The 13,042-nt window shown below is 44.5% G+C and overlaps 1 protein-coding gene across 1 annotated transcript in view; it reads left to right on the top strand.

Moving 5' to 3' along the window:
- Positions 1 to 13,042, top strand: part of LOC135897382 (uncharacterized) — a 97,465-nt gene that overhangs the window by 32,828 nt on the left and 51,595 nt on the right. Inside the window, exons 6-13 of the mRNA XM_070533320.1 lie at positions 1,017 to 1,113; positions 3,603 to 3,731; positions 5,109 to 5,228; positions 5,898 to 5,978; positions 7,713 to 7,820; positions 8,859 to 9,036; positions 11,454 to 11,615; positions 12,787 to 12,924. Of these exons, the coding sequence (XP_070389421.1) occupies positions 1,017 to 1,113; positions 3,603 to 3,731; positions 5,109 to 5,228; positions 5,898 to 5,978; positions 7,713 to 7,820; positions 8,859 to 9,036; positions 11,454 to 11,615; positions 12,787 to 12,924 (1,013 nt within the window). The remainder of the gene's footprint in view (positions 1 to 1,016; positions 1,114 to 3,602; positions 3,732 to 5,108; positions 5,229 to 5,897; positions 5,979 to 7,712; positions 7,821 to 8,858; positions 9,037 to 11,453; positions 11,616 to 12,786; positions 12,925 to 13,042) is intronic.

The following is a 13,042-nucleotide window of genomic DNA, read 5'->3' as shown; positions in this document are numbered from 1 at the left end:
AAATTTGTAAAATGCAGAGGAAGAACAACGCAAACAAAACAGAGGCTGCATTACTGAATACGCATGAATCACAGGGTCAAAGCACAAGAGTTTGATAAAGTAATACGCGGAGATGTTGAGCGCTAGACGCGATTATTCGTGAATAAAAATAGCATGTTTCTGTTTCCTCCTAGACTACTTCAAGCGAGTTGCAGATTTCATATGAGTGGCTAAACTCTCACAACGAGGCCATAGGGTCCATATAATTTAGCGACGCGGCCTTCTAGTAGCAAAGAAGCGACGATGACTGCTACCAGCGTTCTGCTGGCGCGCGTCCATCCACAAGCTTCGATGTTCGCTTTTCTGATATGGAATACTTGAGTGGCATCCACAGGATGACTAAGCACTCAAAATTTGAGAATGACGTGTAATGTGTGCCAATAAGTACTGCAGAGGACCGCAACTCTACAATAAATTGTAAACCTATACAAAAACTGAACTGAAGCAAAAGGCTAAACAACACTCAGTCACCTTCAGAAGTTTATTAAATCTACCAATTATACTTTTCGGTGCCTAAATGAACCGAGCTACATTTGAATGTGCGGGTGCAAGTACAGGCATACCGTGTCATAGACGCAATATATTAGAAACAGTGCATTTGGATTCATGGGATATTTTGGGGCTGGATCATAATTGCCACACAGCCGCCAAGGTATAGCGATCCTATATGCAAGGCTTCTTTCTTTAAAGGGAAGTTTAGAAAAGAACTTTCAAACAAGCTGACGAAGCTATATTGAGTAGATGTGAGACACCATAACCCGCGGAACATACCCCATCAATGTATCTGTATCAATGACTAGCGTCGCAATGATGCTGAAATGAAGCGTGCATACTTTTAGCTTCCGTAGATATTCAATCGGGTGTGAAGCATCCCGTGCGATAATTACTTTGTGTGTTGAGAACAGATTGCCACTTCTGCAAACTTCCTTCGAACAATATTCGTTTCTACCAGTAAAGCGCACAATGATCTCTTGCAGGTTCAGACCTTGAATCTCTAACCAAGCGACAACCACCAGCTTACAAAGACGACAAGAAGACAGGCGGCAAGGATTCGTCATGTACTACTGATTCTGAGTAAGCTTTGATCTACGTTTCTGAACTGAATTTTTAATTACTTGTTAGCCGATCTATTCATTTTGCGTACTTGAGTTGGCCAGCAGAAGCTTCGCCTTTGTCGTTAGAAATCTTTCACGTATCCAAAGTAAATGAACTTCTCGAGCACTTTATGTATCTGGCAAGTTGCCATTGCTGGGTTTCTGTAACGTGCCTTGCCTATTCGACATGAATGGGAATACGGGTGTTGCCTACGATTGTTTTCTCACAAAGAAGGAATCAAGCCTCGGTGTTACCGGAGGACGTACGCGTAGCCGCCAAGGACAACAGAAAAAATTTCTTGTTAGCATGAATTCCCCGAATGTAGACGAAGAACGAATGAGCAATCGCATACAAACTTTTGCCACTACTGCAAATAAACCATCCTTGTGAACATTAAAAATACTTTTTCTCTCTCTACAAAGAGCCGCAGTGTAACACTAGGGTTGAGGTCTGGGCGAGTTGGCATTGCATTCTAAAACTGCTAGTGCGCAACATACAAAGAAAGAAACCAGCCGAGCTGGTATATATCCTCCTGAAATGCGAATACAGCTATGGGACATGATCGCTTTTCAAGCTGGTTTTTTATGGTTTGCCGATGTTACGAATGCGCAAAGCATTTCTTGAAATTTATGTGCCATGGTTAGCTGCCAAAAGCTGCCTCGTGATGTACGTGGAAGAAGTAACCATCTCCTCATGTTCGCTATGATAAAAATTGCACTTCATTGGCCAAAGACAGAGGTGAAGTTGGAACTACGTTGCCAGCTACATTGCCATGTTGCTGCTGCATCCTGGATTTCGACGCAATCTCGATGACTTCTAAACAGATTTAAAGATTGCTCTGCAACGTTTAGATCAATTTAGTGTCAAATTTTCTAAAAGCGGATGCGAAACATTTGAGTAAACCGCTTCCGTACAGTTCCAAGTGCATGGTACTTCTTACCCAGGATGAATATCTTGAGTTATCCGAGCTAATTTTCAAAAAAGAAAAAAAAAACATTCGGCAGCCTGTTTTAATCCTGCAACACGTGAAGGCGAAAGGCCGCTACACACGTGGCAATGCATTAATTTATACGATCGTAGGGATCACACGTGTTGCAAGACATAACGAGCCGCAGTGTAACGTATTGTGCTGTAGGTCGACCTCCTCAACGACACATGCGAACACCTAATGCGCCACCGAAATGTTCTTTCTTTCCGTCTTTCTTTCTTTCTTTCTTTCTTTCTTTCTTTCTTTCTTTCTTTCTTTCTTTCTTTCTTTCTTTCTTTCGTTCGTTCGTTCGTTCGTTCGTTCGTTCGTTCGTTCGTTCGTTCGTTCGTTCGTTCGTTCGTTCGTTCGTTCGTTCGTTCGTTCGTTCGTTCGTTCGTTCGTTCATTCATATCCAGCGATTGCATCCGTGCTTTCTTACGGGGATATGAGCTATTCCTGAAGATTATATTTTTTGTCTCACTGGACTAGACGCCGCTTTTTCTACGTGTGAGCCATTGCAACGAGCCACTTACGGCTTTCGCTTTAAAAGATTGAAAGCAATCTGAAATATAAAGCGCAAGTGGTCCTAGGAAGATATAAATATGGTCTGTATTCTTAACACCACTGTAGTACAACGTGCTTTGAGATGTCTGACTTGTATTCTGCTCCAAAAAATAAATAGGTGGTTGGTTGTAGTTCATCATCGAACATCGCCGTGATCGTGTAGCAGACCCGTCCTTTGAAGATGGCAGCTTCGTGTCATCTCAAGCTTTAAAGATGGGAGCTGCATCGGTCTTGCGCAAGATATTGTGCGCGTTAATAATGTGTGTTAAGACGTGGCCGAATTTGTTAACACAGCCATGAAAATCCGACGGCTTCGACTAATCGCAACGCAATATTATGCATGTATTTTAAGGTATGTCCTTGAAGCATTTTGGTAACGTAATTTAGAAAGAATTGTTCGAAATATTTACACTAGCACAGCAGTGTCGACCCCACAATAAAGAGTGAGGTTGCTGAGAGAAGTTGTGCTTACCGCGTGCCTTTGTCCAACGTCCTTTCCGCAAACACCATCGCGGCCTTATCCTTTCTGATTATAACTGGTGCACCGTTAATATAACTGGCGACGTTGCAAACAGTGGCGAGTGGTAGTGGCGTGGTTTGTCGAAGGCATGCTACTATCCCTTAGCAAGATCACGTATACTACTGCGCAAGCAAAAGCATAATGTTTTATTTTATTTGGGCGCTGACAAGCACTGATTATATTCTATATCGGGCTCGCCGCGAGTGCTCATTCTTAACGCGCTCCCCCCCCCCCCCCCCCATCACCACACACACACCTACACACGTGCGTGCATGTGCGCTCTGATGCATGCACGCGCACTGTGCCATTCTGGTGAGATTAGATGCGACCCCTGGTATAAATTTGGTGACTTGTTTTTCTTGCTGATTTCAAGACGATACCCATTGGTATTAAAAGCAACTGTTCTCCCTTTTCCAGAGAAGACTCTCGGCACAAATTACTCCGCACAACGATGCTGCTCTCCGTGGCATACGCTGCGAACATTGGAGGGACTGGATCTCTCATTGGCACCGGGCCCAACCTTGTACTCAAGGGTCTCATGGATGAGTGAGTGAAGTCTGGCCCAAGCTTCCCATATTGAATTCCTTGTAGTGCGAATAAGATGAAGTTTGGCACAATTTTTGTACGGTCCATTGGCTTTAGCTATGCAGCTCGTCCTTCGAGCAGCGTTTAGAGTTTTGTCTTAGCTGGTCGCACGTTGAGTCAAACTCTGCAATTAAATTAAATATTTTTCAGCGGATGGTCGCTTCAGATAGAAAGACAGGAATAGCAAGAACGCTATCCCGAAATAGGTTACGCCTGCTACCCTGCGTGAGGGGAAGGAAAAAGAAGGTTCTACAAACAACGAAAATAGATATCTCTATATCCACAGAAAATTTTAAACCAGCATGCAAAACTCAAAAGTGACACTTATCGTTGTTGCAGCCCATCTTACCAGCCCGTGAACCGCATGAACAGCACCAGTGCGGACGTCCTGTGTAACGATTAGCCTAATATACTTTGTTGTACCAATGACCATATAGTCTGATATGTTGTACTTGCCTCAGCGTGTTTTCATGTGCGCAAAAAAAAGCCAGAGGAACCTCAGTCTCACCATGGCTTCGCGTGTAACAGGTAGAGTCGTGTGTCACTCCAGAAACGTAAAATATGAACGAGATACCAAGCCATGAAAGTAGTGTATCAGAGGTTCCATTCGTATAGGTGGCGGACAAATGAACAGAGCTGTGAGAATATTCTAAACTTTCGAATTACTGTTCACATATTCCGCTAGTCGATTCGGTTTTCGTATGAAAAACCGTCACTATACCTGAATAGGAATACTTTTCGAATAGTTCAATTGTTCAATTTGTCAACTGAAAGCAATTAAGTAACAAATTAGAACAAAAGACTGATAAATTTCAAGCTTGCAGCCATAGCAGACATGCAATTCGAGAAGTCTCGGAATGGAGCAGATTACGTCGCTCAAGCAAGCAGAATTTTTCGGCTGAGCCACTGCCATTAGCACTCGCCAATGAGTCCGTATTATGCGAATAAACTGCTCATTTGCTTCTATTTCTCCGTTGGTGCGATTAATAAACAACACTTCATAACGTGCGATGGAACTTGATAACGTTGGGAATATACTAAGTTGTAAAGATAGTGGTACATTATTGGCGGAACCAGTTGTTAATTACTAGAAAACTATACGAAAAGTACTGGGTGCTCGATTCGGTTCGGTTCGCTTCTGGCACTATTGGATTCGTATTTGATTCAGTTGCGCAAATGCTATTCCCCCACTTTCAGAAATATCCAAGCCGGAGGCGCTTGAATATATGTAAGCGAGTGTTCGTAAAAGTGATTGCTTCAGAGGAGCCGCACAGCTCGCAATGCCTGCCCATACACTCCGGAAAGCCCGAGATTTACTGTTATTTCTTTTAAAACCAGCTCTTTTCCAGAGTCCACAGAGTTGACCTTTGCAACGTGGATGCTTTACAATGTGCCAACAATGCTGCTATGCGTTCTCATCGGGTGGCTCTACCTTCGATTTCACGGAAGAAAAGCAATGTAAGACATGAAATGTCACCTGTTCTTTTCTTACTTTCGTACGATATTACATGTCGTCGACAATTGTGTGTCATGAGAACAAGCAAGCGGAATTAAAACAGGTTTTAATGTTGGTGCAGCATTTAGGGACCGTATGACTTATGAAGCTGCAAAACACCGCTAGGTCACAATTGTGCAGTGAATTACTGAGTAAGAGTTTATAGCAGCTTGCAGGAGCCCACTCATCTGTGCAGGGGCTGGCCTCCATCTGCAGTTCTTAGCAATTTTCAATGATTGCAACGTGATGACTTACAGGGAGCTTATAGTAAACAATTGACAGGCCTCTCGCAATATTACCCAGATAACAATTTTCTTGCACTAGCAGTGGCGTTGCTATGAACAATAGCAAATCGGATTAGCCTGTGGGTTGAAAATGCAGAAATCTAAAACAATGAACAAAAAATACCTATTCCAACATATACGAGTCACAAACTTGGCTGCTATAGCTGCGTTGTTCTTTTTGTCAGCTTCGCAGGATCAGTCAAAATCTAATCACATTTAAAAAATAATCGCTATTGTGCAGTAACATGATACCAAACAGATGTTGATGTCTTTCAGTACAGTGAATATTTTTTATACCGGATGAGAATAAACCGCGCTATTCATTTCTCCTTCGGGAATGGGCTGCAGGAAATCGACCTCTGAAGGTGCATCGGAAGAAAAAATTCGGGAGGAGATTTCCAGGAGATACCGGGACTTGGGTCCTATGAGGCAAGTACTGATATTACAGCTATTACGACAAACTCATGGTCCAATACCCTCGACTTTGTTTTTATTGTCGTTGTGTATGTAGATGATGTGAAGATGACACGAATTGCAAAACTGAAGTTACAAGTACCGACCAGCACATTACAACTTTTTTTTTTCATATCACTGTGATAACTAGTGCAGCTCTGAACGAAGATTAGACGTGCAACCATCCATAAGTTCTCAATAAGGCTTTATACATTGCTAACGAACGTGTAGTTTTAGCTGACAGAGCATACTGCTAAAGAAGTAGCCGAGCTCGTTTTGAAGCGAATGTTTCTTTGTGCCGTCGTACGCGTTTTGATACTGCGCTGTGGTTTCAACTTGGCTAACTAAGGAGGACACGTCTCTTCGTTGCTGGATTTAGTTCGGTGGTGCCCTTAACGCAAATATTTCTGTCTGACGTCCGACAGGCTGTTATGATGTGTTTCGTGGCGCCGGTGGCTGGTTTGAGGAACGGAGAATGCGCGATGATTAAACGGATATGGGTGACTGAATGAGGTGAAAGGCACAAAAATAGTAATCAGGCGGTCCTTATTGTTGGGGCAAACGATGACTTAGTCGCGCTGTGGCGACAGAGTGCAGCCAATTCACAAACCCGGAGGTGGTAATTTGCCCCCTGGGCTTGGTCGGCCGCGACGGCGGAGGGCCCACGACAAGTGTGCTCACGCCGATTCCGAAAGTGCGTCAGATCTGCACGATTTTTTTTCTTTTCAGTGCTGACGCCTTCCTGTCAATTGCCACAGCTTCGCAATGTGGCAGTTGTGAGCACGGTAAATAAGAATGAGGCCATTAGCGACTGCAAGCCATAGGATCTGATCTATAATTATGTAGTCGTCCAAGAAAATCTTGTTGGTGTGTCACCGTCTCTTACTCAACGGCAACGCTGTGAACGAGGAGTTATCGACGAGTCTTAACTCTCAAAGAAAACAGATCCCTTCAGGTACACATGCACTTGTCATGTCGGTAGTAAGGGCAGCTTTACAGGATGCCGCTGAGATGTGAGACGGTTCGTCTTGCCCGCCAAAAGGGCATGTAGTAAGAAATCGTACGAATAACACTTTTCACACTACAAGACCACCTCGGTTTCTGTAACAAGCAGCGCATTTGATGCTGGTGCAAAAAAAACAAATGGCGTATGACCCTCCACGGTAGCTCGGTGGTTATGGCGCTGCGGTTCTCAGATCGAGGTCTCGGGTCCGATCCCAGCAGCGACAGCCACATTAGGAAGTGGGCGGAATGCAAAAGCGTTCCTGTACCATGCACTGGGCGCACGGTAACGAACTCCATGTGGTCAAAATCAATGCCGACCCCTCCACTACGTCGTGCCTCCTAATCAGATCGTGGTTTTGGCACCTAAAACCCCATACTTTTTCTTTTTAATTGAGCATGATGAATTCTGGATGTTCAAAACTCCCATACACGTACTCCTACGTGCAACAGAATGGTATTTTATGCGACGAAAGGTCTCGCAATTTCAAGTAAGTTTCTTAAGAAAGCGACAGAAACAAATAATTACAGGAAATTCGTTTATCTTGTCTGCACCAGATGCTTTGCCCAAGGCAAAATGCCGTAACCGTAGTGTGTTGATCAGGTTGATGAACACGGCCACAGCATAGCAATCCGTATTATTCAGCTTTGACGCACATGTCCTTGTTTTCGTGAGGCTTCAACTGTCCGCCATCACTTTGATCGCAGCTTTCCCGAGTGGTGCGTCACGTTCCTGATGACGTCAATGATACTTCTCTGGTTCACCATGAAGCCTCAGATGTTCCCTGGCTGGGTGGAAATGCATCCTTATGGAAAGTAAGTCTCTGGTGCAGGCGCGCACCTCAGTTGTTTTACAGCTGTCGCATTCTTCGTGTAAAGGGAATAATTGAAACGCTTGCCGATATGCAAAGGTTGTTTGTTATTTGGTTATTAACTGCTCATAACGATCAGTGGTGTTTATAGGCGCAAGAGCCAGATGTGGCCAAAGAGCGTCAAGGCGATGTCAATTAATAACCCCTGCAATATAATAAGTTTGATGAGCCCACGATCCGAATATTATAGGTAATCCTCACACACATACGTTTTAAAAATTATGCGAGGGAGGAATATAAATAGAAAGCAAAAAGAAATCGCCACAAGCTTTCACAATTACCGTGGCATAAAGCTCCATAGAAACACTCTACAAATATACAAGAGTCGTTGTAAGATATTTATGTCTGTGCGTAAAGGTGGTGTGCGTGGGGGGGGGGGGGGGGAGCACTTCATATTGCCAGAAACTGCGCTTCGTTTTAGAGCTAAACTGTACTTTGCGGTAAGAGCTAGCACTTAGCGAAATACTGTAAATATTCTCACTTCCATTGAATTCGTAGTTCAGCTGATAGAGGAGGTTCTTTTGAGAGCTGCATGATATGAGCGAATAACATTGTATTTCTCTGACAAATTTTATAATTTTGTTCTTGTAGTTTGGAGATAAATTGTCCAAATAGTTTGCAGTGCACGGTGTGCCAACAAAACCAATAATTATTTCAGCTACCAAGCTCAGTACAGACGTTCTTATCCATAAACGCGGGCAAAGTTTGTCAAAAACGCATGAATGTCGCCGAGTGTGGTGAACATAATTAACTGCCTAATTTGTTCGTGCCGTCTTTCTCGGTGAAAGTCACCCTCCCTCAACTTTGGGAAAGGATACTCTGTACACGGGGAAAAGCATTGACTTCGGTTTTGCTTACGGCCCTTTGTGGATGCCTGAAGCTGCGCCTTGTGGACAGCGAGTGTTCATTGGCTCACGAGCACGTTATGCGACGCTTTCGGTCATAACGAGGGCTTGCCCTCAACCTGTTTACGTGCACGCAGATTCATAAAGTCGTCCGCCCCCGCCATGATGGCGACGTTCCTGTTGTTCGTGATTCCCAAGGATCCCCGCAAGCGTGGCGGTCGAACCCTCATGACGTGGCGGGAGGCCAGCGATCGCGCTCAGTGGGGTATCATGATTCTCATCGGAGGGGGCATGTGCCTCGCCGAGGGCTGCAAGGTAGCACGATACTCTTTCGACCCTGACTCTCGCATTGCATCAGAAGCTTTCTATTTTTTTAATCCTATCCTATGGCTGGGTCGTGTACTGCACACCGAACGTCTAAGAATTTATGCTGAGAGAAAAACAGAAAAAAAAATATCAAAAGAGAGAACGCAACTTCCTATCAGGGTTTCCTTTCTTTTCTTTCTTTTCTAGGTGATTAAAGCAGCTTGACGGGGGGGGAAGGGGGGGGGGTGATTCTTGTCACGCTGTGGTTACGGCTTTTATTTCGACTTACTTAAAACACAGAATTTGAATGATTAAGGCAGGTGAGTGTCACCCGCAGCCCCGGCATCCGCTCACTGTCCATGCCATAACTCCACAGCAGCGTGTGTAGTCGGGATGGTTGGTCCATATTGGTAAACAGTATGTTTTTACAAGCGCGACGCCGCACACAATGATACTCTTTCCTGTGGCTCATTCTCTGTGCCCTTTGTTGCGCTGTGAAATATCCGTTGTTCAGCATATCTCCGTACTTCGTCGCAGTTAGCGAGTGTTTTGTCCGTTTAGGAATAAGCGGATCTTCTGAGCGCAGATTAGCACTATGATATTAGCAGAAAGGAATATTTCACCCAAACTTTTATTCTGCATTATTTGTTCAAATCGATGTCGACATTAAGCAGTTCGACTAGGCAATTGCTCTTGTCACTTGTTTGATGTCATTGTTTGTGAGCGGTCATCCTAAATCTTTCGTCCGAGAACACTCGCGCTAAGCTGTCAGAGATGAGTCATGTGCTACACGCTGGTTGCAGGTTCGTATAGGCCTCTGCTGTATTGCTGCCTTACTTTCGAGCGGTTTTTGGTCTATTTCAGAATGTGCTGTGCGATACCACTTATAGCGATGCCATATTTACGAAGATACCGCTCACGACGATTACCTGAGAAAGAACCATATACCGTAAGAGGTTACCTGTATGGCGTATGCTAGGCAGATTTTTCTAAATATAAACGAAAATGTACCGAATTCCTTGAAGTAATGGCTCAGGAATTGGCTTACAGCATTGCAAACAGTACCGTGAGCACACGGCTCAAAGTGCAGTGCTATCTACTGAATCATAGGCACGCTATATGGGCACAAAAGAGCCACGTTTTGTGTACATGGAGCACATTTATGCCAACTCGCAATTCAAAAATTAAACTCGATCTACCTCAGAAGTAAGCGGAAGGTGCAGGAATTTTTATCGTGCCGCAACAGTTTTCTCTCAGAGTCGCAATGACATTTAAAAAAGGGTGATAGCTTTTCCCGCTCCATATCTACAGCCGTCCCACTTCAACAAAGGTCGGAAACAAGAAGAGCATGAGTCATGAGCTCGCGATCATAGGTATAACACTGCATAATAAGAAAAACGTTCACCGATTCATAGCTACGGTCTATTGAGGTCAATGAAAAGAGACAGCCCTGTTAGAAGATGTATAATAAAGATGAATTAGATGGCCTTTCCGCTGCCAATGCAAATGAGATTGTATTCAAAAGTTTCAAATTTCACACGCATCATTCCGCGCTCCAGAAACAGATATTGATTATGAGAAAAAAGCTGAGAGGTCGGCCTGAATCAATGTTCTGACCAGCTAGCTGCTCGGTGTTGGGGGACGGCGAAAGGGTGTAGATAGAAAGAATAGAGAATACGTTAATTAGGAGTATGAAGATGGTGATGAAAATCTTGCATGCTCCAAGACTCTTTAAAGTCTGGAAAAACATTGTCGAGAGCCTTTAGACATTCAGGCTGATGACGAGGATCAGGTGAAGGTCCAAATAGAACCTTTTCAGTCAATTAGGCAACGACAAATTTCGATAAGATGGCCGTCAGCGATTTTCTCTGTACATCAAATCGCGAGTAGATGCACGAGAGGTGTTCTGTCGTCTCAGGAATACCGCATTCCCCACATTTGCGTGTGTCCGCCCAGCCGGTGAGATGCAAGGAGCGCCGGCTGAAGGCCACATCTTATCGTAATTTGCAAAGCAAGCTTCTATTGCATCTCCACATGGGAGGTGGTACCCGTGTTTTCATCTCTCGGGCGAGTTCGTGAAGGCGGCGATGACGATGACCTGACGAAGCCCAATATACTGCGGTATTATCGCGCGTGTGTCTATACACTGATTCATTAGTGTCTGGTCGTGAAAATGGGATAGACACTGGCGTGGCATTAATGTTGGCCATCTTTGCCTCCCCGTCGGCGAGCTCGTGTGCATGTAAGCCACAGCGTCCGGGAATCCACTGAAACCTTACGCAATGGCCAGCTCTTAGGGCGACATCGTGTGATTCGATCACCTCTTGAGCAAGAATGTAGTAACATCCTCCTATTAGTAAGGCCAGTAGGAAGAGTGCTATCAAAAGCGTATTACGAGCCTGTCTTTTTTTATTCCTTGGTTCTAGCAATCTGGCCTGTCGGCGCTCCTGGTGCACCATCTGAAGAGCCTTGACGTGCTTCCTCACGCGCTGACGGCCCTCGTCCTGTGCTTCGCTGCCTCCATGTTCACCGAAGTGACGAGCAACACAGCCATCAGTTCCATACTCTTGCCCGTAGTCTGCGAAATGGTAAGCATACGGGGACAGAGTGTGTGCCGATAAAGCAAGGGAGGCATGTTAACCACTACAGGCACTGTTGGCTACCTATGCTCGAAAGAAGGGGCCAGAGGGAATGAAAAACGGAGGAGATAGCGAAAGCATGGGTGTTGTGCTCAACGCGGGCACGTACTAGATGGCGCCCACAACTCACTATCAGCAGTCGACTTAAGCCAGAGACGTTTAGAGTACTGTTGGGGAGAAAAAGCAGAAAATCAACTGATAGGACTGGATCTCGTATATGCATAGGTAACTATACAATGTAGACATAGACGTTTTACAAAACAAAGAAAATATTGGACATATAAGAAACGTTACATTCACAAATGCCTCTTAATTAGGGGATTAGCTCAAGCCGGCTAGGCGACTATTTGTCGCCGCCCCGTATCAATAAAGGCAGATGCCAATAAATCATAATCATCATAAAAATATTCCCCATTATCATCAGTCTGCTCCGTTGCCTGCGCTTTTCATATATTTAGATACCGGCCGCTAGCAGGTTACTAAAGCTCCTGCTCTGACTTTTGGGTCAAAAACGATGCTAGACGGTGGAAGGTAAATTATTTTTTCACGCTAATTCATTGTTTAACACGACACATGAAAAGATCACATTATGTTAATTACATTCTTCAATCCTACGAAATGCGGGTTGCAAGACGTCTCAGTGCGTGGGATTCAAGCGCTGATTTTCTAATAAATAACTGATATGTGCGAAAGCACGCGGGTTTAACAAGTTATCGGATCATAAAGAAAAGGAAGAGCGCATAGCAGCCGGCTGTAATTCATAAATATTCTTGTTTTAACGACACCGCCCGGGTTTGGGGCCATCAGGACGTTCTAGGAACCACCGCCTGTTAAGGATCTGTCAAAGCGGTAACGTTTCTTGGCCGACCACACACAACGATTCATCTGTAATTCACTGCTCAACACGAACGACTGGTTGGTTGGATTCCCTTTAATATTAACTGCACACTCTCGTTAATGTCTCTTCTTTTGTTCTCATTTGTAGCTGTTCTTGTTATACGTCGTGGCAACTACAACACCATTATAGAATAGTACTGGCATTAGCTGTAGCTGTTTGGGAGCACTCGAAAACAAGTGCTTGAATTTCGAAAGAAATAAAAACATTCTTCTTCTATTTCAGGCTATAGCGATAGGGGTGCACCCGCTGTACCTGGCGATGCCGGTGACGATCGGCTGCTCGTTCTCCTTCATGCTCCCGGCTGCCACACCTCCTAATGCGATCGTGTACGAGCTGGGGAAGCTGAAAATTCCTGACATGGTGAGTCTGGTATCACTCAATCACGTCTCTGCAATGCAGTAGCACACACAGATAATACTTATTGCTTTCTGGTGAGACAAAAAACGACGTAGAACTTTTCTGCTCCTATACGCAATAC

Source organism: Dermacentor albipictus, chromosome 2 (assembly GCF_038994185.2).
Source record: "Dermacentor albipictus isolate Rhodes 1998 colony chromosome 2, USDA_Dalb.pri_finalv2, whole genome shotgun sequence".
Classification (NCBI taxonomy): Eukaryota; Metazoa; Arthropoda; class Arachnida; order Ixodida; family Ixodidae; genus Dermacentor; species Dermacentor albipictus.
The sequence above is the reverse complement of the archived record's forward strand: the minus strand, read 5'-3'. Positions and strand labels throughout refer to the sequence as shown.